The 27,193-nt window shown below is 47.4% G+C and overlaps 1 protein-coding gene across 1 annotated transcript in view; it reads right to left on the bottom strand.

Annotated features, from left to right (window-relative positions):
- Positions 1-1,619: 1,619 nt before the first annotated feature.
- The window catches only part of LOC144176047 (splicing factor C9orf78), a 39,309-nt gene continuing 13,735 nt past the window's right edge, over positions 1,620-27,193 (bottom strand). The window contains exons 3-9 of the mRNA XM_077705167.1: positions 24,141-24,202; positions 22,753-22,836; positions 20,673-20,741; positions 17,388-17,531; positions 13,763-13,896; positions 10,242-10,394; positions 1,620-1,817 (exon numbers count right to left, since the gene is read on the bottom strand). Coding sequence (XP_077561293.1) covers positions 1,720-1,817; positions 10,242-10,394; positions 13,763-13,896; positions 17,388-17,531; positions 20,673-20,741; positions 22,753-22,836; positions 24,141-24,202 — 744 coding nt within the window. The 3' untranslated portion in view covers positions 1,620-1,719. The remainder of the gene's footprint in view (positions 1,818-10,241; positions 10,395-13,762; positions 13,897-17,387; positions 17,532-20,672; positions 20,742-22,752; positions 22,837-24,140; positions 24,203-27,193) is intronic.

Here is a 27,193-nt window from a genome sequence, read left to right as displayed (position 1 = left end):
TTACACTGCCTAACGATATGAAAGGATAACTTTCTCCATCGCACACTGCTGGTCGATAGCAGGATAAGCAGGCAGCCCAATGTGGAAACGCAGCTCGAAAAACGCGTGAACGCTGCATTTGGAAAATAGCTCAACCCGTTCACAACGCGGTCAAAAGAAAAGCTTCTAATCCTTTTACGTTGTCACGGAATCTAAAGTATTACAATTACAAAACAGTTACTGCTGGTCGCGTAAAGCATTTGTGGTGCAAGCAGCGGTTTCACAAAGGTGGGCTCCGAGCGACAGGCCACATGCGCTGCGCAGAGTTAGGTCAACCATGATCATGATCAACCAATATTAATTCGGCCGAACGTCGACCCTTCTCCTCAACCTTTTTTTGACTGGTTGTGCAGTCGTGTTATTTTTCCGCCAAGGTAATTTCGTTTCGTCAGTAACCATCATAAGTCTAGTTAAGAAAGATTATATTGCATTGCAATGTCAACAGCGTAGCAATCGCCTCATCGAAGGTCCATCGCGAGCACGCATCACCCTGACCCACATATGCTGCGCGCGCTCCGCATTCGACGTCCGCTCTTCCGTAAACATGACTAATCGTTGAACATAACAAGCGCGGTGGAACTGAAAACACGTATTTACTCCCCGATATCGATTTCTATGTCAGTCGGTGCCATACCGGTAGCGTTTGCATCGCGGAACTGCGGAGCACCACCGCCACCACCACCGCCACACTGCTACTGCTGCTCACAACAGCCGGGGTCGGCGTTTTCCGCTCTGACAGCAATTTAGGACCTAAAATCCGTACACAGATGATGAAAACAAAACAGAACACACACACACACAAGCACTGCAACCGCTAAATTAACGCCAAACCACTACGGTTCACTCGGTAATGCACGGGTAGCGAGGAGACGCACGGAAAGAACGGAGCACTTTAACAGCCCAGCACGGAGGTTTCGGCGGTCGCTTCATAGACGGCGCTAGCGTCCGGTCAGAAAAAGCAAATGGCGGCGCCCACCTTTAGCAAGGAAAATGGTGTATAGTACAGTCGAACCTCGTAATATTGAATTAGTAACGGGACAGCAAATTAGTTATCTGATATTTGTTGTAACAGTAGGAGTAAAAATTTAAAAGTCTGGCTTGTAGAAAAATAATTAATACAAAAATGAGTTTTTTAGGCTTCGAATTAATTATAAACAAGGTTACCCTTACTTTTGTCCTAGTTGCATTTCAACCTGAACGAACAGGAACATGAGTACGCGAAATTACAACAGAACAAAGTTCCTTGACGATACAGGCCTGCGTCCTAATCTATTTGATGAATCTCTGAGCAGGATGAAGGTTTACCACAGGGTCAACGAACAAAGGGGCCTTCGTACTTCTGCAGTTTTCGGCTACGGGGGTTGTTCCAAGTAGCTTCTCCACCTCCTGGTCAAATATTTCTTCGTTATATCTGATACTGCGTGCGGCTCTCTTAGCTTCAGTTTCGTTATAAAAGTTTGCACTGAAAGCACTGAAATGCAAGGTACAACTGTAACAGTCAGTTGCTTTTTTCCTTATTTAAACAACACTCATGTTGTAACACCTGACAAGAATGGAACGGAATGCATCGTAGGCACAAATGTAGGGGAATGATTAGGAATGCATTTATTTATGTACACCTGATGATGACGGGCACGGCACGAACAGAGGATGATGATGCCGCCGCCAGGTGGAGGCTCCCTAGTAGCGCCGGAACTGCTTCTTGAACTTCTCAAAGTGGAAGTCGTCCGTGGCCTTCTCGTCGTCATTGCCCCGGGACCTCGACGACCCCTTGCCTCCTTCAGGGTGCAGAGGGGAAAGACAGTGAGGGAAACAGCATCAGCAATGGGCACAGGCATACTCAAAAACGCTTCAGCCGACAGGGCTGTGAAAACAGCTGCTGCCAAGGGCAACCAGGCCTAGCCAACGAGAGGGACACTGCTCCTTGGACTTTCCAACCACGTCCCTTCAACAAAACTTTCCCACCTTGTTCACCACACCTAGAAGAGACTGTCTACAGTCGCATGACACTTTTGCCTCTGGCGATTAAAACACGCAACAAGCGCCTGATGCGAAGGGCAGCGCAGCACGAGGTCAACTGGCAGCCACCACTGCACGCCCACCCATGTCTGCATTGAAAGAAGCTGCTTTTGAAATAACAATACTGACGCCCCAATTGGGTGCTAACAAATAATGAATAAAAGAAATATTCTAGTTGAAATGCCAGCAACAACTTTCCAAGGAGGAACAAAAAATTTGATATGTCTTAGGAAAAAGTTAATAATGTAGGTTTCACAGACACAACTTTCAAAAACACGCAAGAGAAAGATGCCTAATCTCCACACTATAGTTTAACATCGTAGAAAAAAGGCTCTCTTAGCACTCCAGCCTCACAGCAAAGCGGTTTCATGCTAGGCATTTAAACGTAGAAATGTGCCTGGGCTTCTTGTGAGGAGGCAATCTGCAGTTGTCCAGTCGTGGTTCAACAGTGACTGCCCATGGAGCACAGTGAGGGAGGGGAACACCAGACCAACCTCCACTTTCATTAACTCTTTCGTTGCAGCGGGGAAATTAGCCGATTTTTAGGGGTCCAAGAAAACTTTTTTTTTTCTGCTAGAAAAATTGATTATGCACTAATTACAGGACCACAAAATGCAGATTATTTAACGGCCTTTCCAATAACACCATTCATAAAATGTTTCCATATTTCATAGTTGCGAAAAAAATATCAAAATCAAAATTTTTGTCAAAATGTAAAAAAAAAATGATAAAAAAGGAGTTGTGTAATAACACACCACCGGTAGTAAAAAAAAATTCAAGCATACATTTTGTAGGGAAACATTTCAAAAACACGCCCTAGAAAAAATGTCGACGTGCGTGAAACAGTTTTTCAGATATAAAAAAAACTGTTAGCACGTGCGGTGCTCGCGTCATGCGGTGAAGCCCAACCTCCAATTAAAACGTGCAATTTCGGGTGGTTCCATGGAAGAAATCTGGCGGTTTCACATTATCAGAGGCACCAATTTGCCCCCACATAACGTAAAAACATCTTGTCGATGACTGACTTTGCGTTTACAGCCAGCACAATATTTGGGACAAGCACGCCATGCGGAAAAACAAGCATAAAGTTGAAAACGAAACTCTGTGGTTGATGCTTGTTGACTATCACAGTCAGTTAGCTCTCAAAACATAAAGTTGAGCTTTATTATAATCTTCTGAATCGCAACTGTAGCCTTGCTTGCAGGAATGAGGTGCGATGCGCTAGAATCGTGCCCTGCAAACTTTGGCAGAGTAGCTGTTGCGCGATAAAAAGAACAGCACAATGAGCCTCCTCTATTGCAGCGCCACCTAACATTTTTGAAATGGAACAGTATAAAAATTTATCGGAGACTCCATAGTTCAACTAAGCAGCAACACTACACCCTCGGAGGTACCCTCGTATGGAAACGAAACTGGAAGGCGAACAGCTGGCAGTGTGTAAGGCCGGTTTGAAGCGCTGTCCTCGTCAGAACAGAAATATAGTGACTGGGCGTGATCTTTTGACTTGCATCTGAAGTTCTTATCGCAGAAATCGGGTTAGCGTTCAGTGAAATCTGGAGCAGCATGCTTTGTTCGAGGATCGGTCGCAGACGCTCAAGGCGCCATTGCAGGTAGCCTCGCCTCGAGGCTACCTGCACCTCGAGGAGTGGCACCTCGTTGCACCAATACTGTTTAGAAAACTAAGTGAGCACCGCTTTGTTGACGTCCGGATAGGACACAGCCGTCACTGTTTTGTTTTGCGCATGTTCCCCATTGAGAACTGGTGGAATCCTTGCTTTTCAAAATCCTTGCTTCTGGCTCAGAAGAGGACCACTGCACCGACTGGCGACACCCCTGTGTTCACGTGCAACACCTCCATTGCTGAGTTTTTGCCCCAAGATCCCCCGAAAGGTGAACAGCCCGTTTGCAGTTACTTCAGCCCTGGAACCTCTAGTAAGGTTCCAGGGCTGAAACAGAGCCACCGCTGTTGCCCAGTTCGCAGTGCCTTCACTTCAAGATGACAAGGCCTGCGGAGTTTAATCTGATGACTGATATAGGTATTCTTTTTCCAACAGTCTATCGAGGCTACCAGTACTGGTCAGCCCAGTGCTAGGGTTGGCCCAAAACAGGTTAAGTGCACTTGAAGTGAATGGGGCAACCAAAGAAGGGACTCGGGGAAGGGGGGATGGGCTGACAAAAGGTCCTGGGGGTGGGGGAACAGCCGTTCGTATGTTGCACCAAGTTGTCAGTCAACAGTTCTAGTTCTGTGACAGCAGGCAGCACTAACGTGAAATTCCGAGCAAGCGCCCCCCCTCAGCAAGGCGGAATTGCCAGCAATGTGAAGGGGGGGGCGCTATCCCGGAACGGCACCGAAATTCAAGATGGCGGCGACAATTGTTTTTACGGGAAAAAAAAAAAAACGCAGTGCGCGCGGTTTTAAACTTTCATTAGGAAGACGAACTTTATTACGCAAGAGATGTTACTGTTAGTTACTTTGGAAACCAGTGGAAAACTTAGCAGCAAAAAAAAAAGTTCACAGCACTCTGCTGCCTCAGTCTTCGGGTGCCACGGCTTGATCTTACTGCTGTTCGTCACTTTCAAAACCATCGAAAGGCTCCTCAGAGTCTGTAGCAAAAAACAGTTCGGCGCACTCGTATTCCAGTCCGCCCCGGTCTTCTGGCACCACGGCTCCGACATCTGCCAACCCGCCGTGCAGGTCGCCGTCCTCGGAGCCATCGATTGCGTTTGCAATGCCGCACCCCTTGAAGCAGCGCGCCACAAGGACCTGCTGCCACGACGGCTTCTTAAAGTTGCCTTTTGACGTCATTTCGCCATCACAGGAAGTTCGCGGAAGTCCGGAAGGCGCTTAATGCCTCTGCAGATTCCTCGGGCGTCCTCTGGCTCTCGTTCATGGCGCGGCGCATTGCAACGCCGAACCGCTGCTTCCAAACCTGCTTATGTAGTGGCTGGAAGCTACAAAGTTACCTAACTGCATGCTGTTTGCTATTTTCACAGCCTCTTCAGACAGCAGCCGGTTGCTAATGGCGCGTCCAACGCTTCTTTCGCGCTCTAAGAACTTGAACAGCGCATCGTCCACGTACTCGCTGAACACTGGGGCGCCGTTGCTAGCTTCCGTCGAAGTTTTGCTTTTCCGAAGTTTTGCTGCAGGAGATTGTCGAAGCTCTTCACCTATTCCCGTATGCGCTTTCGGTCGAGCTTGAACTGTCGAGAGGTCGGGTGCACGTTTTTCCCGTGCTCTCAGTGCCATCGGATCACCTCGATTTTCTTTGCAACTGTGTAGGAATGCATGACCTACTACTGCCAAAACAAAGAAACAAATGGCGTGCAGCGTTCGGGTGAAGCAGGTTGGATTGGATTCTTAGACTGGCTCCAGCAAACCAGGGTTGCCTGCACGTGGTGCGCGATAACTGAGCGGAGGGAGGGGGGGCGCTTCCCCGGAATGGCGCGGAAATTTGAAATTAGCACTGAAGTGGTGGGGAAGTGCTTGCACGGGTGGGGGCGCTTGCTCGGAATTTTACGGTAATTTTTAGAACTCGTATGCACCCAAGAATGTGTTCTACTTAAGTTCTCACAGTGCCTGGCTCTATCCTCGATGCATGCGTGCCGTATACCATGCAAATATAGATGTACATACAGTTAAACCTCGACGGAACAAAGTCGGTAAAATTCGCAATTTACTTCGTTACACTGAAATTTTGCTACATTAAAATTCGCGGTTATAATGAAGTATTCATCCCGTGAAGCGTTTCCTGCTAAAGAAAACGTGGCGCGCATACATGGCTGGCGCACTGTTTCTGTTTCTGTCGAAGCTGAAGGGGGCAGTTGGGTCTTTGGGGCCGAAAAACGGTCAAAAAAAGCGTTTTCTCAAAAATGGCATTTTTAGCCTACACGGCCATTTTTCTATCAGTCAGTATATATCCTCATCAAAAGGCATCATATTTTGTTATTATTATAATATAATAGCATTTTAAAGTGCACTCTACAGCTCAGTTAGTGCAGAATTCAATGGTGAAACGGCACTTTTCTTGCAATGCAAAGCTAGCATTTCATCCTCAGATATCTTGGCACCCAGAGCAGGTACAACATTAATTCTTTTTGCTTCTGATACCGAAATGTGTGGAGAATACAATGTTGGAAACAAATTTTTCAAATGAAGGCTTTGGAAAACTATTATTGTGTTCAATTGGCACCACCTGCGAGCCATTTCTGGCAGAGTGCTGGAGAAGCGAAGTTCTCTGTGTTGTAAAACGACCAAAAATAACTGAATCAAAAAAAGTTCTTCCTATGTTGTATTCTTTAGTCATTTGTGTGCCTAGCCACGTGGTAATTGCCATTCTGTATGGAGTGGTTATTTTGTAACTGTGACCCAAAATAATGGCAATTAATCATTAATTAACTCAAAATATAATCAACTCACAAAAAATCTAATGGCAGATTTGAAATCAGCACAAAAAACTCTATAACGCAGTGCAGTTTCATTAAAATTGGTCGGTAAATAAAAAAAATAGCTCTAAGACCAGTCTGCCCCCTTAATCATCTATGCGGGCACCAGCGTGAACCGCATAGAGCGTTTTCTCCCCGCAAAAACGCACCCCGCAAGACACAGGCACGCTGACGCAGCCGCGGAGACCGCCCGCGCGATGCGGGTAGCTCCAGCGACCGCTCACTGAAACGCAATTCGAGGGGCAAGCAAGAGGGGCATGCGAGAACTAAAGTGGATAACGTGGGCAAAATTTTCACCGTAAAACGTCACACGGAACGCCAGAGTACTTCAATGCTTTACTGGTCACGACACTTCGGCGCTCGTTTCATATAGGGACTGCGCACGCCACTACAGGCGCCACCGCCGCACGAAGGGCATCCAGCCGCCGCGTGTGCGGCGTATTGGCCAGCTCTTGGCGTGCAAACGCTCTCTGCTTTTCGTGTCAGCGCGCTGATTAAGAGTGTTTTTTTTTTCATAGTAGTTAGCGATGAATAGTCCACTCATTGTGTATATCACCTGCCTTCAACGGGGTTGTATTTTTCGAAGTAAATTACCGTAGACTTCGGCCGCGAACGGCAACGGCTTCTGTGTGCTCTGGCACAAGCGCTGTGCCGTCGTGTTTACGGATTTTTAAATCTCTATTGCTTCTTTTCTTCAAGCAAAAAGTCGCAAAGCTTTTCTGAATGCAGCGAGCTAGCGAGCTCCTGCTCTACAAAAGACTAGAATGAAACACAAACGTCGAAGAAGGAGTCCGCAGTGTGATATGCACAGATGAACGTCGATAAAGTGAGTTGCGTGGCGTTTGTATGCATGCATTACTCTCCGAACGTTATTAATTTCAGATCCATGGAAATAGGATCGAGAACATTGTCGAAGAAACAAACAATCAAGTTAGCGACAAGGTGGCACCCTTTTCATATCAAACAATATTGCCCTACGGGACGTACGACAAAAAGAGCAAACGGGCGCTCCGGTGGAAATGCCAGATAAGAAACCGGAATTGGCCACGCGCGGTTACAAAACAAACAAAACGAACCCTAAGGGATAATTCGTGGAAATATGAAAAGTAAAAGCACAAGCATGTTCCAAAGCGTTTTTACACGCGAGCCTGAGCGCAAGGTAATACAAGTTTGCAAACAGGTTATGAAGCACCGCTACAACCTGACTGATATGACAAAAATCTGGCTTTAAGTTACTTTTGTATAATTCTAGGTCCACGATGCTCTCAAAAGGGTACATTGCTTTTTCCATTCTCACACACAGTGCATTTCCACACACTGTCACACACTTATAATTGAAGCTAATATCCCCCGTTTCTTGCCTTGGAATGCTGTGCCTCCATTTCTCACGCAGCTCCCTGTTGCTTGGTCAACAGAACAAGTAAACATTTTCTGTGGTATCGTTGTACAAGGAACGACATCCCAGGATGCAACACATGTTCGGCACCATTGTTGCACTACTTAAGTCGCATCACAAGAGCGCGAGATGCACGTTACATTTTTTTTTCCGCACAAAACAAACACAACTCGCCGCGGCTCCGCCGTTCGAGCCAGCGCAACGCCGACCAAAGAGTGACCTCAGTGAGAGGGTGGCGCCACCGCGCGGCGGCCAAACGCAGCATATGAAGCTCTCCCATTGAGTTACGGAGCACTTTCGTGACCAGTAAAACATTGAAGGACTCTGGCAACGCTTACGAAAGCACCCATCAAATATCCTCCACGGCGGTAAGCCTAATCCTCTGGCCAGCCAGCATCCCCGAGCATTTCGAAGCTCCCGCCATAGGGTGGTGCGTGCCTCCCCATTGGTGATACTGGTCAGGCTCCTCCCACTGCCGCGCGCAGCACGAGCCACTTCCTGGCTGAGGCAGGCGGAAGCCGCCGCCTGCGCGCAATCGCGGACACGTGTGGGAAAAAAAAAAAGAGAGAAGAACTCGCGCGCAAGGCTTGTAAAGATTCACAAATGCTTGCTGGAACGATGAAACCCAAAAAGCATGAGTGAACTCGAATTAACAGCAAAGCAGTGGCAGCCCTGCCAGAGGTGATTAGGCGTACCACCGGAGGATAGTTGATGGGCGCTTTCATAAGCGACGCATACGACGTTTTACTGTGAAATATTTCGCCCATGTTATCCGCGTTTTCTTTCTCACGTGCACCTCTCGTTTGCCCCTCGAGTTGCATTTCAGCGAGCGGTTAGAAGCGATCGCTGGAACTACCCACATCACGCGGGTGGTCTCCGCGGCTGCGTCAGCGCGCCTGTGGCTTGCAGGGCGCGTTTTGCGTTTTTGCGGGGAGAAAACGCTCCATCCGGTTCACGCTGATGCCCGCGTAGACGATTAAGCTCCGATAGAAACAGTGCGCCAGCCGTGTATGCACTCCAAGCAGTTTGTAGGCAAGTGGCTCGCTGCATCCGCAGCTTGGGCGGCCCGTGTTGCCGTTAGTGTTTTATTGAGACCCCATTTCGGCGCTTGCGTGTCCCAAAGTATACCTGTACTACTTAAATTCCGTGGTTAGTTCTTCATGAAATTTCGTTACATTGAAATTGCGGCAGACGGGCCTTCGTTACACAGAGGGTGAAAATACATGGTGTGCATACACTTGAAGTTACGAAAAATTCCGTGGTTTGTTACATCGAGGGTTTCGTTACATTGAAGTTCGCTACACCGAGGTTTAACTGTATTACAAATTACAATACATATATTGTATCTTATTGCAAATACCCCATTGCACTTTGCTCCCAACTCGTCAGCTCTGCAATTAATTGTTACGTTTAATCATCTGGTTGATGCGGATGCAGAGACTCACCTGTGCCCTCCCCATCAACGGGGGTGGTCGAAGTCTGCTCAGGCTCTGAGCAGGCACCCGGTTGGGGTTGGACAACAGAGTCTGGGGAATTTACTGGGCTCTGCTGGTGTTATCTTTGAAACTCGTTTTCATTCATTAGTATTGCAATAAATGGTTACGGAAATGAGACTGGCTCCTTTTACACAATACTTATCACTGCCCACTAAGGCGTTACTTTAAAAGAAGCAACAAGAGAAGGCTTTAAAATATGGAAAACAAAGCCCGGCAAATAAAGCAGCTCAGCTGATGAGAAGAAAATGCCGCCCAGTTGCTTGCATCTACTCATCACCAGCGTGTGTACGGCCACTGCAGGGCAAAGGCTTCTCCCATGGATGTCCAATCATCTCGCTCCTGTGCTAACTGTGCAGACTCCTTGATCTCATCTGCCCATCCAACTTCCTGCCGCCCCCTGCCACGCTTGCCTTCTACTCAAGTGGGCGACAATTACCCGAACAAAGGAAAGCATTTCCTGAAAACCAGAAACCGAGTTGCTAATTCTGAAAATGCAGAAAAGGCTCCCTTGTGGAGCAAGTTTTCAATTTAGGCAGAAACAAAAGCCGACCACATTACAAGTTTACTCCAGCACAATGTTTTGAGACACGCGGGGGTGGCTGCAGCCTTTCATGGTCACTGGAAGGACAAGCCTGCACGAAATGCACGAGTCACGACTCTTGAAAGCACGTCTATGTGATCGCGGGAGGCTAAGCCAGTGTGAAACAGCCTGCCTTTCATGGGCTGCCGAGCAGCGTGGTGGAGCATGGGAGGCCACCTCTGGCAGTGCATACGTCAGCCTCACAAAAGGCACAATATCCCGGCCACGTGCTGCGCCAGCCCAGCCCCGCAAGGAAGACAGCCCTCACCTCTGCCCTGGCGGCCCGGCATGAGGTCGGCGGTGACCCCCTCGGCTTCGGCGATGACCACCACGTGCTTGGGGGGCGGGGGCTCCTTGTCCTTCTCCCGCGCTGCTGCCATGCGCCGGGCGTAGCGCGAACGGCTGCCGTCGTCGATGTTGACTGCGTGCCCAGGGCAAGGCAGCTCAGCCAACAAGCACACAAGGGCTGCACACACTCGGTGCTGACACCGTCCGGACGCGTGTCAGCGCACCAGGTTTGTTTGCCACTTCTCTTTTCGCCCTCGTACATCATCCCAGCTTGAACAAAATGCTGCATTCATTCCTATCTAAGGCTGTGAGCTGTTTCAGAGTCGTGAGGCATCTAGCTCAGATCAAAAGCAGTTGCAATGAGGTGCAGTGAGCACTCGTCTAAACTGCAGAAGCGACACACCGTTGGCACCATGTCAAGGCTCCGTAGTGAACATAGAAATCTAGCAAGTAGTATCAGAAACTGCAGCTAATCGAAGCAAAGAACACTGGCTGCCATTTTGACCACATTCAGTGTTTGGTACAGTCTACGCTCGTTAGAGAGAACCCGGCAACAACAGACTTTCACTTACAACCGACCATTTATTTCTGTTGGTTTGTTTGGTCCCCATGTATTTTAAGTGGAATCCAGTCCGCTCATAACGGACCCGGCTACAGCAGACTATCAGCCACAACAGACTAAATTTCAGGTGGAAATATGCTAATAGCGGACTTCCATGGTGCTGGCACCCAATATGGTTTTTCTTTGTTTATTTTGGTGAGAAAACAATTATTTCTGGCAAAATTGCCGCTGTAGAACGGGTCATTGTTGTGGCCAAGCCAAGCCGCTGCCAATAGCGTTCGGCGATTCTTTCCCCCCGCATGAACATTGTGCTGAGATACTGCAGGCATGTATAAAGAACAAATTGTCTGTAGCATGTAGTACATACAATAATGGTCAAAGTTCCCATGCCACCCTCATATACCCTTCTTTCCCCCCCCTCCCAATCGGATACTGCACACTTCGGATACAGTGGACATTTTTTCCCTGATTAAGAGGGTTCGTTGTAATGGGCATAGACTGTACCAGCTTTGCAGCAGTGCACCATTTGTGCAAGTTTGCTAGTGACGTGACTGCACCAAGGAGGCAATGCCATTGCAGTACCACCTTTAAGCAGCAAGTGCTGGCAGCAAAGAATTTATCCAGTTGCCTTAATGACCCACCCACATGTGGGGAAATTGTTTCCAATTCCTGGGTGACATTAATCGGGCAACAAGCTCACAGCTTAGCAGTGGCTGCCTTCTAGGTGTTTCGAAATGTGGCAGCGCCGTAAACTGCAAGGCTTGCTTTGGCTGACCTAATGGAAGCTGCCAAAGGGTTACACGTGCCCAAGAGGTCGAAAAGAAAACAAAAACACAGTAGGCACTGTAGTTTTTACAAACGAGGGTAGTTAAGAGCAGTACTAAAGCTCTCTCGATGTATAGAAAAATATTCCCCGTAAATTGAAATACAAATCCAAACTTCGAGTGGAATCATCTGTGCAGTCATTACTGTGAATTACCACATCGTCCGAAATAGTTAAGCCTGAATGTATCACTAGGGGCAAAATGGCCCAACTCGTACATCGAGTAGCACATAAACTGGGCTGTACTGTAATCTCACAGTTCTCCTCCGAAATAAAACAACTGCAGACAGGAACATGCCAGACACACCCAGACGCAATGTCATTGGCTGCCAGTGCTAGTAGGGGGCCTCATACTTAACCGAAAGATGCTGTGCGATTCATCTTTCAAGGTTGCCAGCTAAGTGTTAAAGGACAACTGCACTCAAATAGTATTTCCTTGCCCAAATTTGATGCGTGTGAAATCATCATGGCGAAATCCTAAGCCCCATACGCACAGAGCCCATGAACTACCGTCATTTAAGGTAGCTCTGTAGCTGACAACGTTTGCACCAGGATGAGGGTCGCCAAAACAAATTCCAAGCGGCTTGTGGCAGAGAAGAGGAACCTGTCCGTGGAGATTGCGCTTCTGTCTCATTTGGCATGGCACTCTGACGGGTGCAGGGAAGTGTTTGCCGGAATTTTTTTTTTGAGACACCATCACAATACTATACTGCCGCCAGCATCACATATTAAAGCTAGCCGCATAGGTAGCAATATCCAACACTTTTTCAAAGACATAAGAGAGATTCGAAGCCTCGATGTTTAACAACACGCATGCTTCCAGCGCCTCTGGAGTTAGCAAAACTTTTTTCACTTAAAAATACACATTTTTACTCGTGAAAATATAGTGCCAAACGTGCATTTGCCTGTAAATTTATCATTCCTATTGCATCTTTCACAGAAAAAAGGATCGTTTGTGAATCCTTGACCACTTGCACTTCCGCAAGCCACGTTTGCTGCATTTGGGCTGGCCCAACACCACCTCCATCCCTCACACCTCTCCCAAAGTTTGGCGACTTTCCTAGAGTTCTTCTAGACACGGGCAAAAACATTTGTGTGACTTTTTCCTGACTCACTATGTGAACCAAAATCAGCCTCGCTCATAGCAACAAACACATCCGCACAAAGATCAGCTGTCATATTCGCGAAGTACAAAAATAAGCTAACGAAACTGGTCCTCTCCTAAACGATAAACAAGATTACTTTTTTTGATTTCAAAATAAAGTGCTTGCTTTTGTAGAGTGTTAGATTTAGTTTACCCCAATAGACTTGTCCATGGTGAAATGAGCAAACAGTGGACGATAGGCAACTGCTTTGCGTTTTAGTGCATCACCTAGCTTTGAAAGCTGACATACAGTTTCAGATTGATTTTGCAATTCAACCCCTGACGTGCAGCAAGTGGAAAGTTACTCGGTGGATATTCAGAAACCTGTTCGCACGCAAGCACGTGGCAGTTTGTGACTGATTCCTGCCAGTGCGCAGTTTGTTGCCATCAAGAAAAGAAAGAGAAAGGTGCCGGCTAAACAAACCTCCTTTTGTATATAGCACGAGCACGAGCAAACAGCTTTACAAATCTCAACCTAGAAGCTTTTTACTTGCAATGTCGAGGATTACTACACAAGCAGGCATTCTGATGCAAAAATAACTGCCGAGCGGTCTAATTCACTTCAGCTGATGCGAGACGTGACGTCACCAAGTGCATTTGGAGGCTACTGCAAGCGGCTGCTGGCACTGGCGTGCGTGATCCATCCCCTACATCACATCCAGCTGCTGGTAATGGCCGCCTTTTTGCAGGTTCGGTTCCAAAAACGCCAGTTCTCACGAGCCGTTTTGAACGCATTGCTTTGCATCTACTGCCCCGTTATGAGTACCCCTAAATGACGTTATTTTCATGCTGCCGAACATTTGAGTGCAGGTTGGCCTTTGAGACCCTGTTGCCCATGCTCGTCTCCAGTGCACCCCACTGCCAGACAGGCCCAAGCACTGAACGCAGAAATTTCCAGGCCCGCAAGAATCCAGTGCGGAAAAAGGGAGGAGAGCTCCGTCCCAAGCTGACAGGGGAGGAAGGGAGACGCACATCGGTTGTGCTGGACGAAGTTGACGGCCATGTTGGTGGGCACGAAGGACGTCTGGCGCTCCTTGCGAGCCAGCCGGTCCCGGATCAGCTTCAGCTTGGCCTCCTCCGTCGCCTCAATGTTGCGGATCCGCTCGCTGCACAGACAGCGTCACCGCCCATCAGCCCCACACACATTCCTTGCCTCTGCCCCGCCCAGCTCAGCACATCAAGCACCTCGCTTTGCAACGTCTCGCACACGAGGCAAACTATCTGGCCACTAGTACAGCACTGTCCACTGGTGTAACACAAAGGTCGACAGCAGACTTGCATTCAACACATCAGGGCTACACAGGGGTAACTTAAGACCACCTTGAGGAACTCTAATGGGCCCCAAAACGTCTGTCATACAAGCATTTTTGCACTTTGGCCAAACTTTTGCACAAGCACAGACTCTGTGCAAAACTGGGCATGCACAAGAAAGCGACAGGACACGTGTTTTCTTTTTGTTTTGTTTTGTTTTCGCAAGTGCTTTGTTTGTGCTGCATTTACACCACTCCGAAACATACCCCGCACAACTCTCGCCAGCCAACATTTCCTCCAAAAGTGTCACCAGTGCTTCAAGCTGCTTAAACCCCTTCCGACATCCAGTCGAACGTCACCTGACAACAGAGCCCCCAACTCCCGGTTTGCTCTTCAACACAGGCCAACAGACATCTCTCCCGCCTAGTTAATGAACGAGGCAAGAAATGGGCCCCGTCAAGCAGAAAGTCTGGTGACACATCAGAGCAGTGCTTTTTCATTTCTTCCACTTGCTAAAAGGCAGCACCTGAATCAGTTTACCACTGCAATACATGCAAGAAGAAGCCCGACCTTGCCTGTTGAGAACGTTTTAGATTGCCATCACCACATGCCCACTGCAACATGAACACCTCTGCTGGTCACCGAGAGGTTTTCACCCATGGGTGGATGCAGAAGACGGGAATAACAATGGCTGTAGTCCTACAGAAACTGCGTCGACCACTATGTTGGCTGCCACCCTGAGCCACCAATAGCACAGAGCAGCTCAGTGACGCCACTGCACAGCCAATTGTCAGTGCATGGACACTATACACCAGTGGCTTTCGAGTCCTTCAAGGTCTTTCTGTCAAACATTAAAAGCTGCAGCCCACTCGCTTGATATTCCACTTAAGAGAGAAACTGAAGTGAATTTCATGGACTCTTGTTTGCAACTCAAGACCCTTACTCTCACGATTTAGTGGAGCCTTAGTCACCTCCCGTTGCTCGGTGAAAGACAAAACCACAGACGCTTTAACGATCAATCGCCGCCACATCACCTTGGTCAGCAGCATAATTCCAACACTACCACAATCTTGAAAATCTTGGCAGTGATGCAGTGGACATAATTTTAGAGCACAAATTTCGTGCAAGTTCAGCAAGAAAAAAAAATCACCTACCTGCTCTAGACTTTCACCTGATCCAGTGGCCGCGATCAGACAGTGTTTTCAGTGCCCTTCAAACTTCAAAAGCTTGTTTAGATGCACCGCAAATTAATAGAGCCAGGAGAGGCAGTCAAGTCTGCTCACTTTGTTTGAAGGTGGATCAGACACTCCTCCTCCCTCTGCTTTCATTTCTTCATGCTTTAATGCAAACCACTCGGACAGGCAGGCTTGCTGCAATTGACGCGGCCCACAGTCAGAGCCCACCTGCGCACGTGTCACGTGGCACGCACCAGGCGACTTCTCGGGCCCCCCCCGTGTCAGGGTGTCAGGTCGCCCGAATGGAGCCTGCTGTGGTAGTCCGAGTTCAAATCTCACATAAACCCACAAACCCTCAGGCGTGGATGGAAAAACAGCTGACGAAGCAGTGCAGGGAGATATGGGCTGGGCGTCGTTTGAAGTTCGAGAAGCGCAGAGTAAAATATGTTTTGAGAGGAGGTTGAGAGCAATGGATCAACGTAGGTGGACAGCTAAGGTTTTTGGGTACCTATACATGAAAAGCGTGGACACGCAGTGGCTAAAGAAGACTGGAAGGCTAACAATGAAATACGGAAAGAACAGTGGAGAATCCAAACAGCCAAGGTAACCAAAAAAAAAAAAAGAGGCAAGGCAGACAGAAACAAATAAATGGAGAGAAAAAAATGGAAGCTAAAACGTCGTTCGAGATGTACAGGGCTGAGAAATTGGACATCAGAAAGGAAAATTTCTACGATAATTCCCAGGGTAGTGCTTTGCTTTTTGAGGCTAGAGCAGGTTGCCTGCGAACTAAGAGCTTTGTGGGGAAGTATTCACAAAATGATGGGGTATGTGTGGTCTGCGGAAAAGAAACAGAAACTATGTGGCACATGGTGCTATAATGCGAGGGTATCCATCCAAATCTACATGAGATAAATATTCGGCATCCAGAAGCCCTAGGATTTAAGGGTAGCACAGAATGAGTTAACTTCAAGGCTGTCGAGGCGACAAAAAGATTAGAATGCCGGTCGACGAAAAGCAGAGAAGGGAACATTGCCTAGGACCGTTACCACCGGTGATGGCAAAAAAATAAGTATTTTGTGCCTAATAAGCTTTTTGTGCCTGCCCTAAGCAGAGCTAGTATTAAACCAAGAGGGCAAAACATAGGTATATGGTAAGATGACGCGTCATCACCCCGCTACAAAGGGGAAACCAATATAAATCATCATCATCATCATCACATATAGTGCGGGACCAGATATCACATGGCTTTTGTGACCTGCATAAGCATGCTGCTTAAAGCATGGTTGGCGGAAGCACAATAGCATTTATAGTGCAGTTTTCCGGCAGGCTCGCTAATCAACTGGTGCGGCTGGGGTTTAGGGCCTCAATGAAAGAAAAAAAACCAGAGTGAATCAACCATATGATGCAGCACGCGCTCGTTGCTCTCCTCTGACAAAAAACAGAACAGAGGCGCGCTTTAGTTCGCATGTTTCGTTTGTACTCGCGTGATCACCCCAACTGCCCTTGCTTGACACTCCCCTCGCACATAGTAAGTCGCTCCTATTAGAACATTGTGCAGATAAGCAATCCGCCCTTCCCCTTTTCGAACATCTGGAGATAGCAAGCTGTAATGCTGCAGGTTTCCACGACCTATATGCTGTGAAAAGAAAAAAAATCCCCCTTGCATTCTTATTACGGTGTCCCGCAGCACCCAGAGGTCACAGAACCTAAGAAACGCAGCCGGGCTCCCTTTTAAAACAAACACAAAGCAAGCTGTCCTCGCGGTTTGTAAGAGCATGCAGCAGCTTGTGCATAACACCCTGCAGCAGTGGCTGACATGTAAAAAAAAAAGAGATGAAGTCCGCGCCTCTCTTTGTGTTCATCTGAGTGATGTCATAAACACTAAATGATTGAAAGGTAGGCTGCGATACTATATGGTTGGGTTGGCGCATGTTTTGCTTATAGCGTGGTATCGCTTATCATTTTTGCAGGTCCAGAGACATACGCTATGAGTGGTCTACACTGATACCGAAACATAATGCCTCTGGTGCATACTGCAACCGCCCATTTGTTCTGACCGAGCTTGCATGGTGCAGGCAGGCATGGCGACCAGGCTTGCAATCCGCATTACCGACCGTCCCAGCGACGTGCCCCAGTGCCCTTCTATCCCCCAAGTGAGGTGCAAGACCCACTCGATGCCGAGGTCGACCTCTGGGATGCCCGAGAGCATCTGGTTGGAGAGCATCTCCTCGGACTTCTTGGAGCTGGACTTGCGCAGGTGCTCCGGCACGTGGAACAGCACGTCCTTCTCGTCCACGCCCGTCCCGCCCGAGGCCCTGCAGCAAGCACGGGGGTCACCACATCCCCACCAAGGGCACGACACTCTTCTCAAGTCAGCCACGAAAGAGCTGTCCAGAAAAATTCTCAGCTCGTGTCATGAAATCCAACCTTAACTTGCCTTCACTTTCATCCCACCGTAAAATGTTTTGTCTGCACTGCTTTCATCACCCATCGCTGCGGGATAGTCTTGCCTTGCCTCCTAGTTGTATCTCAGCTCGCTTGGACCATTCCCATCAGGTGGCTTGCCTTCTGCAGGACTCGCGCTTTCTCTCAGTCTTTCATACCACGCACCTCTGAGGACTGGAAGCGCCTTCCCACATCATTGAAAATCAGCTACATTTCAAAAGTGTGCCAGCTATAATGTCAGTCACCAAAGTATTGTACTACATCCCATTATGTTCCTGCACACTGTTCGTCTTCTCTTCATCTTTCTTTTCTCGTAATTTTCCTTTCATAATTCCCGTGCCTTGTTTGCTATAAAGCCTGTTAGGTAAAATTGTATAATTATGCACTTCTACTCGATGTAATACTTAGAGCTGCATTTTGTAAAACTGCTGTGTTTGTTTTGTAACCAATCCCCTCTTTAATGCCTTGTGGCCCTGAGGGTATTTCAAATAAATGAACAAATAAATAAATAAATAAAAGTTGACCACAAATAAAGCTCTGCTTACTACAAGCACTTTTTTTTGTTGAAGATATTGACTGCTGTGTTAACTGCTTCTTTGGTACGATCATTCCACTCAACAATAGGGCGAAGAGATCAGGAAAAAAACGCATGGCAGTGCCTTGTGTTGTAACCCGATGATTAGGTTAAAATACGAAAAGGTGTCAACGAAGCAATGTCTTCTAAATGGAATAAGAATGCCAGGCGGCGAGACCGACAACATCCCCTTCGAGGAAGGGGGGTTGATATTGAGTGCAACCATATGAATTGCAAACGAATCTTACAACCATTTTTTCCCAGCTTTCTAGTGTATTTGCAATGTCTTCCAATCTAATGTAATCTAATGTCTTTGTAAACGGGCCTCAGATTATCACTATGTACAGGTCGGATGATTGTGTTGTATGTGAGTTCAGTGTGGAGGGTTTCAAAGAATGCCATAGAAAGGACAACTTAACTACTCATTTAGCCGTGATACTGTATATGTGTTTTCCCCATGAAAACATGCTTGATATACAAAGGCCAAGGCACTTGTAATGCTCTAGTTCTGCAAACAAGCGTTCATAGGGGCGTGCGATGAATTGCTTTCTCTGTCCCCGTTTAAGCGCCGTTCTCCTTCACATCAGCGGTGCATTGGTGCTGGAGGGGGGATTTTTCGCATGTTACTTGCAAAGACAATTTTGTCAGAGTTGATGGACATTAGCTGCTCGTTACCAAGCAATTATCTCCTGGAAGACGTTATTGAGCCTTAATTGGTCTCGCAGACATGCAATCTTTTCAGAGATAATGCAGTTGCCAGCGCATAGCTTTTCAACACTTCTTACTAATACTTCTCACAAAGGCAGGAACTGAGGAAACAGCAAAGGCTGTCAAACCGGTGGGAACTCGTCCCCCCTGTTCATTTTGAAGCTGTAAATATGCAGCTGGGTACCCCTGAAGCTGTTTGTCATCACTGGGGTTATGGGGATGCCCCTGGTCCATTTTACATACGCGCACACTCATGCGTGGTCGCTGTCCAATGTCTCAAACATGGAGGGGACTAAGCAGCCGTTTAAAAAAAAGAGGAAAAGAAAAGAAAAGTCTATCCGAGGGCCCCCTCCAACTCGCCATACACCTTGAAAGTTTGAAACAAATCTGAATTTGCACTTGAGGATACATTCAAGGCAAATTTCAAACTTATCCCTCTGTGTTATATGCTGTGCCCTAAAACTTAATCTTTCGTATTATCTCTCATTTACTCACACTGTTGGCCGGTGAGGCCCCCCCTACCAGTGAAGTGCAGTTCGATTAAGGGGTGTCGGAATGCCGAATTTCTGGCTGCTTTGTTTTTGAACACCAATGCTAAAAATGAACTGAGACTTGAACAAATTACTCTGAGCTTATATAAATCATTTTCATCGTTTTACTAAACCACTGGCAATGACAATGAACGTTTTCCTTGCATGAATGGCCACGAAGAGACATAGTTCCGGCAGGTTAAGACCACTTCCTTTGGCCTGAGTTTTTATGTAGTTCTCCCTCATTAAAAAAAGTCAGAGAACGTTTAGAGAAAAAAAAAAAAAAAAACAGATGAAGATGGAGATCAGTAGCGAACACTATGTAAAACATTAGCAGGATAGGCTAAAGCAGCACAACAAGAAAACACAGTGGGTCTTATTATAAATACTCTTAGTACCTCCATGTTTTGCTTGTGGAGACAAATTGACTAAGTGCCAAATAGACAATTTTATAACAACAATACTATTTCACTGCAACAACAAAACAACTTGAAAACTCTTGGCTTCCCACTCATGCTACCATTAAAAAAAAGTGGCCCTTCTGGTTTGGAACTGCTCCAACCAAGTAGCCTTCGATTTCAGCTTAAGCACAGGGGACAAAATACTGCCCTCACCCATCAAGTTTTGAAAGCTCTGCACAGCACTGATTGAAGAGCAACCAGGGCTCTTTTAAAGGAAAAGTGAAAGAAAGTGGTGCAAACCGTGTTTGTTACTGCAACGCTCACTTTGGCCCGTTTAATTTGATCATTCAGATGACGTGTAAAGCTGAGGTTTATATGCAATAGGCAGCATAAGTCAAAACACAAAGTTCCGTACTTCTTCAGTGACATTCCACTGGATTGCAATGTTTTTCATATCCGCTCAGCCTTCAAATTTAAATTTTCACCTGTTTTTTGGCTATTTGTGGGTGAACATTCTGGAAAGTTGCTATACCTGGGCCTTTGGGGATAGGGGAAGTGTGGCTTGCTGGGCCAGCTGGCTCATGCTGTAACTTGGAAAAACCAGCAAAAACTCCAAGTTTTGCGTTGCCGTTTTTTTGCCTCATGTCTCCATCTTCTTTTTGGCTGGTTTTGCCAAGCTTAACCTTTGGATTTGCCAGAGAGTTGTCCGAGCTAAGGCAAACAAACCAGAAATTGCTGCTTTTCCCGGTCCTTCTCTGCAAAAGCGACCTTGGGCAAAGGCTTGTTGTCAGTACTTACGACGTCGTCTGCTCCGCATCTGTCTGCTGCCCTCGCCGCTTGGCAAGTTCCTCTTCAATGTACTTCATCCTGGACGCAGCCAAGGCAAGACAAGACAAGCTGTGAACGCAGGCAGCTATGCCGCAACACCACATCTATGCAGCGCGAGCGCAAAGAAACACTTCATAAAATAATTGCCGAGAAGTTGACGAGGCACTGTCGATGGTAAGACGTCGTAACTGTTACAACCTCAAGCAGAGAAAACAAGGTACAGTTGGCGAGAGCTGGTTGACCTAAAAAAAAAAAAGAAACACACACCTGCCCAAGTGCATGCTTGAAGAGGAAACAAAAACCTTCTTACAAGGTATGCACAGTTTCATCAGGGGGTACATCCAGCAAGACGCTGTCAGAGGTGAAGTGACAGGCAGTGAGGCCACTGCATGCGCGAAATGCTGACTACATAATGGGACGTTACACTAATATATTCGGCGGTCACTGCAACGATACTAAGTCACAAGTGATATGGTAATCATTGCAATAACAGTGTTCCATCATCATGTTATCATGGTTACCCCTCTAGTATCACTGCTTCTCCTTACACAGAGCAATTCCACCCCACCCGGCACGGCGCACACACGCACTCTCTCTCTCTCCTTCAAGCCTCTTGAAAGTGGTTCTCTGCATGCAACAGATGTGACTAAACAACTTAATTACTATCCCCACAACTGCACCATGAAAGGAAAGCTGAACATAATTTGCAGCGAATGATCTGAACATTTTTCCAAGTGAAGGAGTAACGAAAAATACGCTTCTTTTTTTTTTCTTTTTGTAGAGCTAAGCGAGCACCTACAGTTCATTCCACAAGGTAGGTGCAGCACTGTGGAGGCTACATTGTTTGCAACAGTGCGCCAACTCGCCATGAAGTGGGGCCTGAAAGGACACTCCCTTCTCCCCTCTCGGCAAGTGGAACTGCAGGGCCCCGGCACCTTTTGTCGTTTCCTTCGCGGCGGGTTAGGCGCCCTGAGGGGGCGGGCTGTTGACGACAATGTAGCCTCCACAGTGCTGCACCTAGCCTGTGGGACAAGTTAAGCTCTATCATGCGCGTATGTCGACTAAACGGCACCGTTTCCTTCTCTGGAGCCATGGAACAGTGCTGCCTCCCATTTTTGTCATGCAGACTTTAGGGAGGAAAGTGTGCACTCTCTTTCCTGTACACAAAGCGGCCCCGGAAACTGCTGTAACGCTTCACAAGGCTTTCAATGAGGAACATCTGGGTGAACCAAGGTGCCACATGTGGCAGCATATCGCTTGAACAGTGTTCTCATTCAGTGAATGGAACCGATGAGAACACTGAAAAGTGCCTGGTGCGATATCGCTTGGTTGTCGCGGACAAATGCACGAGTTCAAGGCCCTGGACAGGACTTTCCGGTGTTCACGACACCACATTCTGACCACAAGCTTCTCGCCAATATGCCACGACGATGCTTCCTCACGAAAAGTGGGAAACCAAACTGTGCCACAGCATGGCCTGTTTTGAACTGGCTGATGCAGCCAAAAAATGGCCATTGCAGTAACACTGTGCACTCGCTGCCAAACGTAGCCCCGCAGCTGTGCTTCATTTCCACGGTCCAAACCCGAAGTGCGGTGCCTCAATAGGTCCCATGATGATGATGATGATTGCTAGTGGTATCCCCTTTGTAGTGGGGTGATGACGCGTCATCTTACCAAAAAAACTAAAAAGAAACCAATATGCTTTACACTCTTCATTTAATACTAGCACTGCTCTTAGGGCAGCCACAAAATTCATTAGGCACAGAATACTAATTTTTTCTGTTACAGGTGGTAGCTGTCCTACGCAGTATTCTCCTCCTCTGCCTTTCGTCCAGCAGCATTCTAATGTTCTTTTCGTCGCCTCGACAGCCTCGACGCTAACTCGCCCTGTGACACCCCCCAAGCCGAATATTTCCCTCATGTAGATTTGGATGGATACCGTCGCATTGTAACACTATGTGCCACATAGTTTCTGTTTCATTTCACAGTTTCACTCGAGCCAGAAGCAGGGGTGGAGCAGCCGGAAACGGGTGCAGCAGAGCCGACTCACATGTCCGCGTCCTCGTCTCGCTGGTTGGTCTCCACGGAGAAGGTGTTGCCCAAGTTCACCGCGTCCAGCTCGTCCATGGTCACCCTGCGTCCACCACAAGGGGGGGAGGGAACACCTTTGCTGTAGCAACTGCAGGCATGCCTAACCTCCCCCCATCTGCACCAGTAGCAACGCTGCCGTGGTAATGACCGTACACCACTCCGCCCCACTGAACACTTCTCTCCCGTTTTCACAGACCCCTGGGTCCCAGGGTATCAATCATAAAACACTCATCCTACACGCTGACACATACACGCACTGTCTAACCACAGTGCAAAGCACGGTTGTACAGCAGCGAATGAAAAAAGTAAATACCACCTGCTCCTTCTCTCTGTACATAGGAAGTGAAAAAGAAAGAAAAAAACAATACATTGCCACCACACAATCGTCCTTTGAAGAAAGCACTGCTTGTTAGGTGAAGCCCACCAACAAGCCATTCTTCCTCCAGAGGAGCACATTTTTCTGCGCACCCATCTGCACAGGCCTTGGAGCACCTGAAGGGACACTGAGGCAACTTTGTCACTGCCCACTGCTACTCAGCCCACATAGTCCACTTAGCTGCTGTATCTTTTAGCCAATGTCCAGGGCCCCTATTTATCTGTAATGTGTGGCAGGACGAAAAACAGCGCGCACCATTTGTGGGAACCCCACCAATACCCGCAATGTGGGGCCAAGTTCTCTAAAAATGTGTGAAACGACAGCCTTCGCTTCGAAATGACCATGGTGGAGTGAGGAACGGATGTTTTCCTGTGTTTGTGAGTTGTCAGCAGCACACAATTTACACACAAGTGCTGCTTGACATTCCACCATAAATATAATCAAAGTGAGCCGATTTAAGCGCCGCTCCAACCTGTGCTTCAAGCAGCACTTGAGAGAAAATTCTGCAGTCTTTTGCCTGTTGAGCAGACCCATGCCAACACAACATAATTTCAAATCATTGACCGCCACTTCAAACTTCGTTAAGAGAATTTCGTCCGTAGTTTTATGCTAGCTCAGATGTTTTTTATGCTAGTTTTATGCTAGCTCAGCTCAGTTTTATGCTAGCTCAGAATTTAGATCTTTACCCGCGCCATGGTTAATATCAACTTTTACCACGGTATTTTGCTGTGTGGATATTCAAGCCTGAAGAATATTGGACCGCTTACAATGTGCCTTTCTTCTACCGCTGACTCGTTCCCTGCGCTTTTCTTACACACGCGACGCTCACTCACCCTCCTTGCACTGGCTTGCTGGTTTTGGCAAGGGCCTCTCAACATGGCCAGAGCATCCCACTATTGCCCAAGTGCAGTGGGCAGGCGTGGCCTGAGAACGCAATGGCGGCAGTGGGAGGAGACGTGAGCCGCACTCGCCTTTTCCCTTTGAGGGCCTTCATGTCGATCATGCCTCCCGTCTTCAACTTGAATGGGTCCTCCTGCAAGACGTCCATCCCGCACTGAGAACGGGGACTTGCAACAAACAACCCATTTAGCAAACGCGACAGTTGTGCACTACCCGCCGTGGTGGCTCAGTGGCCGCAGTGCTGCTGCGAGCCCAAGGACGCGGAACCGGCTGCAGTGGCGGCTTTTCAGGTGGTAGTGAAAAGCCAAAACGCCTCTGTGCCGAGATTTAAGCAACCGTTAAAGATCCCCACCTGGTCAAAACTAATCCACGCCTCCTTGCCCGGGCTGAACTTCGGCAGGCCAAACCCCCAAAATTCAAATTGGATTGACAGCTTTGAAATGCTGCGAGCGGTAAATGAGATGATGATTTGGCTGCTTTCCCGTCTGCGGTAACCTGAAATCAGCGATAGAACTCAGAGTCCACCTTGATGGTAAAGTCCTGTGCAGCGGACAGGAGCTTGAGATGCGTGGACAACTTGTTTTGTGCGTGCACACACTTTGTGAAGCGTGGCTGTACCTCTACCACCAATGCAGCAGATTCAACGTCGGCTTTCTAACGTTGTACAACACGGATTGCAATGCAATTTAAGTCGACGTTTGATCTGCACAATAGTAACGCGTTTAATACCCGTGCCGTAAGTACACGAAAAAAAAAAAAACATTAACTGCTTAAAGGAGCCATGAAGACAAAACAAAAGTTAGTTTTATTCGAAAGATTAGGAGTTTCATAGTACCCCTAGCGCTTTCCCGGAAGCAAACGATGCTTTATTCACTGAGAAATAGGGCAATTTAAGCCAAATTTTTAAATCTCCCACTAAATTGTACATTTCATGACGTAAACAATGGCGTCATATGAGCCAGTACATGAAACAGATACTTAGTATGTCGACTCAATATAGCACCCACACGCGGGAACTCATGCAAAAACTGAGATGGCGGCCTTTTTAAAAATACTAGTAAAACCTAGTGGGCGATTCCACGAGAGAATGAACATGCGTGTGCACGACCATTTTTTGTTCATTCTTGTTTTTTTATTATAAATGCGCGCAATATGGAAACCCCCGAAGATCAAGTTTGTTTTCTCCTGAGATGCGTAGTTCGGGAGAAAAAAATGTTTGAATGTGCCGGGAGCGCAGCAGTGGTTCCGGCAACTGCCGATTTTTTCAAGTTTGCATCTCTGTGTACGTCAAGGAGTACAAGGGGTGTGTATAAAATGTTTCGGGCCATAAACTAGACCAGAATGCTAATCAGTGTAACGCAAAATCGGCGTCCAGCAGTGAACAAAAATAAAAAAAAAAATTGTGAAATCGGCCCAGACGATAGTTTGTTACTGTTTTTGACGCCCCCCTATCTACATTTCTTCTTTTCTGAAAAACGTGTAAGTCAGCCATTTTGTTGGCCATACGTATCTGAACGCATCAGCAAAAGATGGTGTTTGTAGAAAATTTATAAGTACTAGAAAAAATTGAATAACTTCGGCTCTTTTTCAGGAATTGCGCAAATTCAAAACTCAATATAAAAAAAAACCCACACTCGATTTTCTTCAAAATTGCGGAAACCAGACTCCTTTACTTGGACAACGAAACTGTGGAAAACATGTTGCATCATTTTGTTTAAAACAAAGTTATAAGGGGCCAAACTTGGGGCTCGCGCGACGCGTCTTGGCGCGCCGCGGTAAGTTCCGGCCGCGGTTGCCAGACGTTGCGCGGTTGTACACAGGCGGTAATTCACATTCCACTGCCACATGCCGGCACGGTCAATCCCTTTCCAATATTCCCAAACGAAAAAAACTATTCTGGAGATTTTTTTTTTTTTGCCTACCTCTGTTTCCCTAATGTGTTCTTTAACGAGCTAACTTTCTGGCCGATACCAGCTCGGAAGCGCTCCTTTGCGGCGCCAGTGTTTTGCGGGATGCAAAACAAAAAAACAAAGGTTTCTCCGATGCGCAGGCAACCGAAACAGATGGCGCACGGGCAGTTACAAGGGAGGGAATGGACTGACCTTCAGTTTTATTCTTTGCGCCCGAAATGGGTCTTGCACTCACCCCAGCATGAAGTGTGCGTCTGCGTTTATTGTGCAAATGCCGACCTGTCTGCTTTGGCCCTGCAAAACGTTACAGGGGATGACCGAAGAATGAGCAACTTAAAGGAGCTTTGTCTTTGCACCTCACCATTGACGCAGTGTTTTTTGGGCGAGTGCCGGCAATGCCCAATGGCCGACAACCTTATCATGTCCACTTTGGGCGTTACGGACGAAGAAGACGTCACGTACGCTGTGTGAAAAAATGGTTCTCTGATAAAAAAGAGTGTACCGCCAGCTGCATTCATGAAGGAGCTAGGCAAATGGGTCACCAAGTGGATTTCCCATGACTATATTAGGCGGAGCCAGGCCATTGCCATAAACGAAGCGAAAAGATGCGAACGGCGATCAAGCATTGTACTGCACTTCGACTTCGCTGAAAATTGGACAGTTATTCTGCCAAATGAAGTCCAGTCGTACCACTAGCACAAAACACAGGTTTCACTGTTTACGTGCGTTGTAACTACAAGAAAATCAGTTCATAGCTTCGCAGTAGTCAGCGATCACATGCAACACGATACCGCACATGCATGCTATGCGCTCCACAAGGTGCACGAATACCTGGAAGAAAGTGCCCTTGTGTACAGCCACGTTGTTTGCGTTAGTGACGGTGCAGCCAGCCATTTAAAGAACAAATATCAGCTGTACGAACTTTCCAGAGCATACTACACGTCTGCGAAGTGGCTGTTCTCTGCTACCAGACACGGAAAAAACTCGTGTGATGGAGTTGGTGGTATTGTAAAACATCACGCTTCGTTACACAACTTGAGGGCAGGCAGCACCAACGTCATTCGGTCAGAAGCTGAAATGATTGCCAAGTTGCAAAGCAAGCTAAAGAAGGTGAGCATCATTCACGCCTCTGCTGCAGGCATCGAAGAGTTTCGCATGGAAAAGCGCGAAGAATGGAAGCGTCTGCCATGCATCCCAGGCATCCAGTCCTGTCA

The sequence above is a fragment of the Haemaphysalis longicornis genome, unplaced genomic scaffold (assembly GCF_048455015.1).
Source record: "Haemaphysalis longicornis isolate Haplotype H1 unplaced genomic scaffold, Haemaphysalis longicornis Haplotype H1 scaffold_3, whole genome shotgun sequence".
Taxonomy (NCBI): Eukaryota; Metazoa; Arthropoda; class Arachnida; order Ixodida; family Ixodidae; genus Haemaphysalis; species Haemaphysalis longicornis.
The sequence above is the reverse complement of the archived record's forward strand: the minus strand, read 5'-3'. Positions and strand labels throughout refer to the sequence as shown.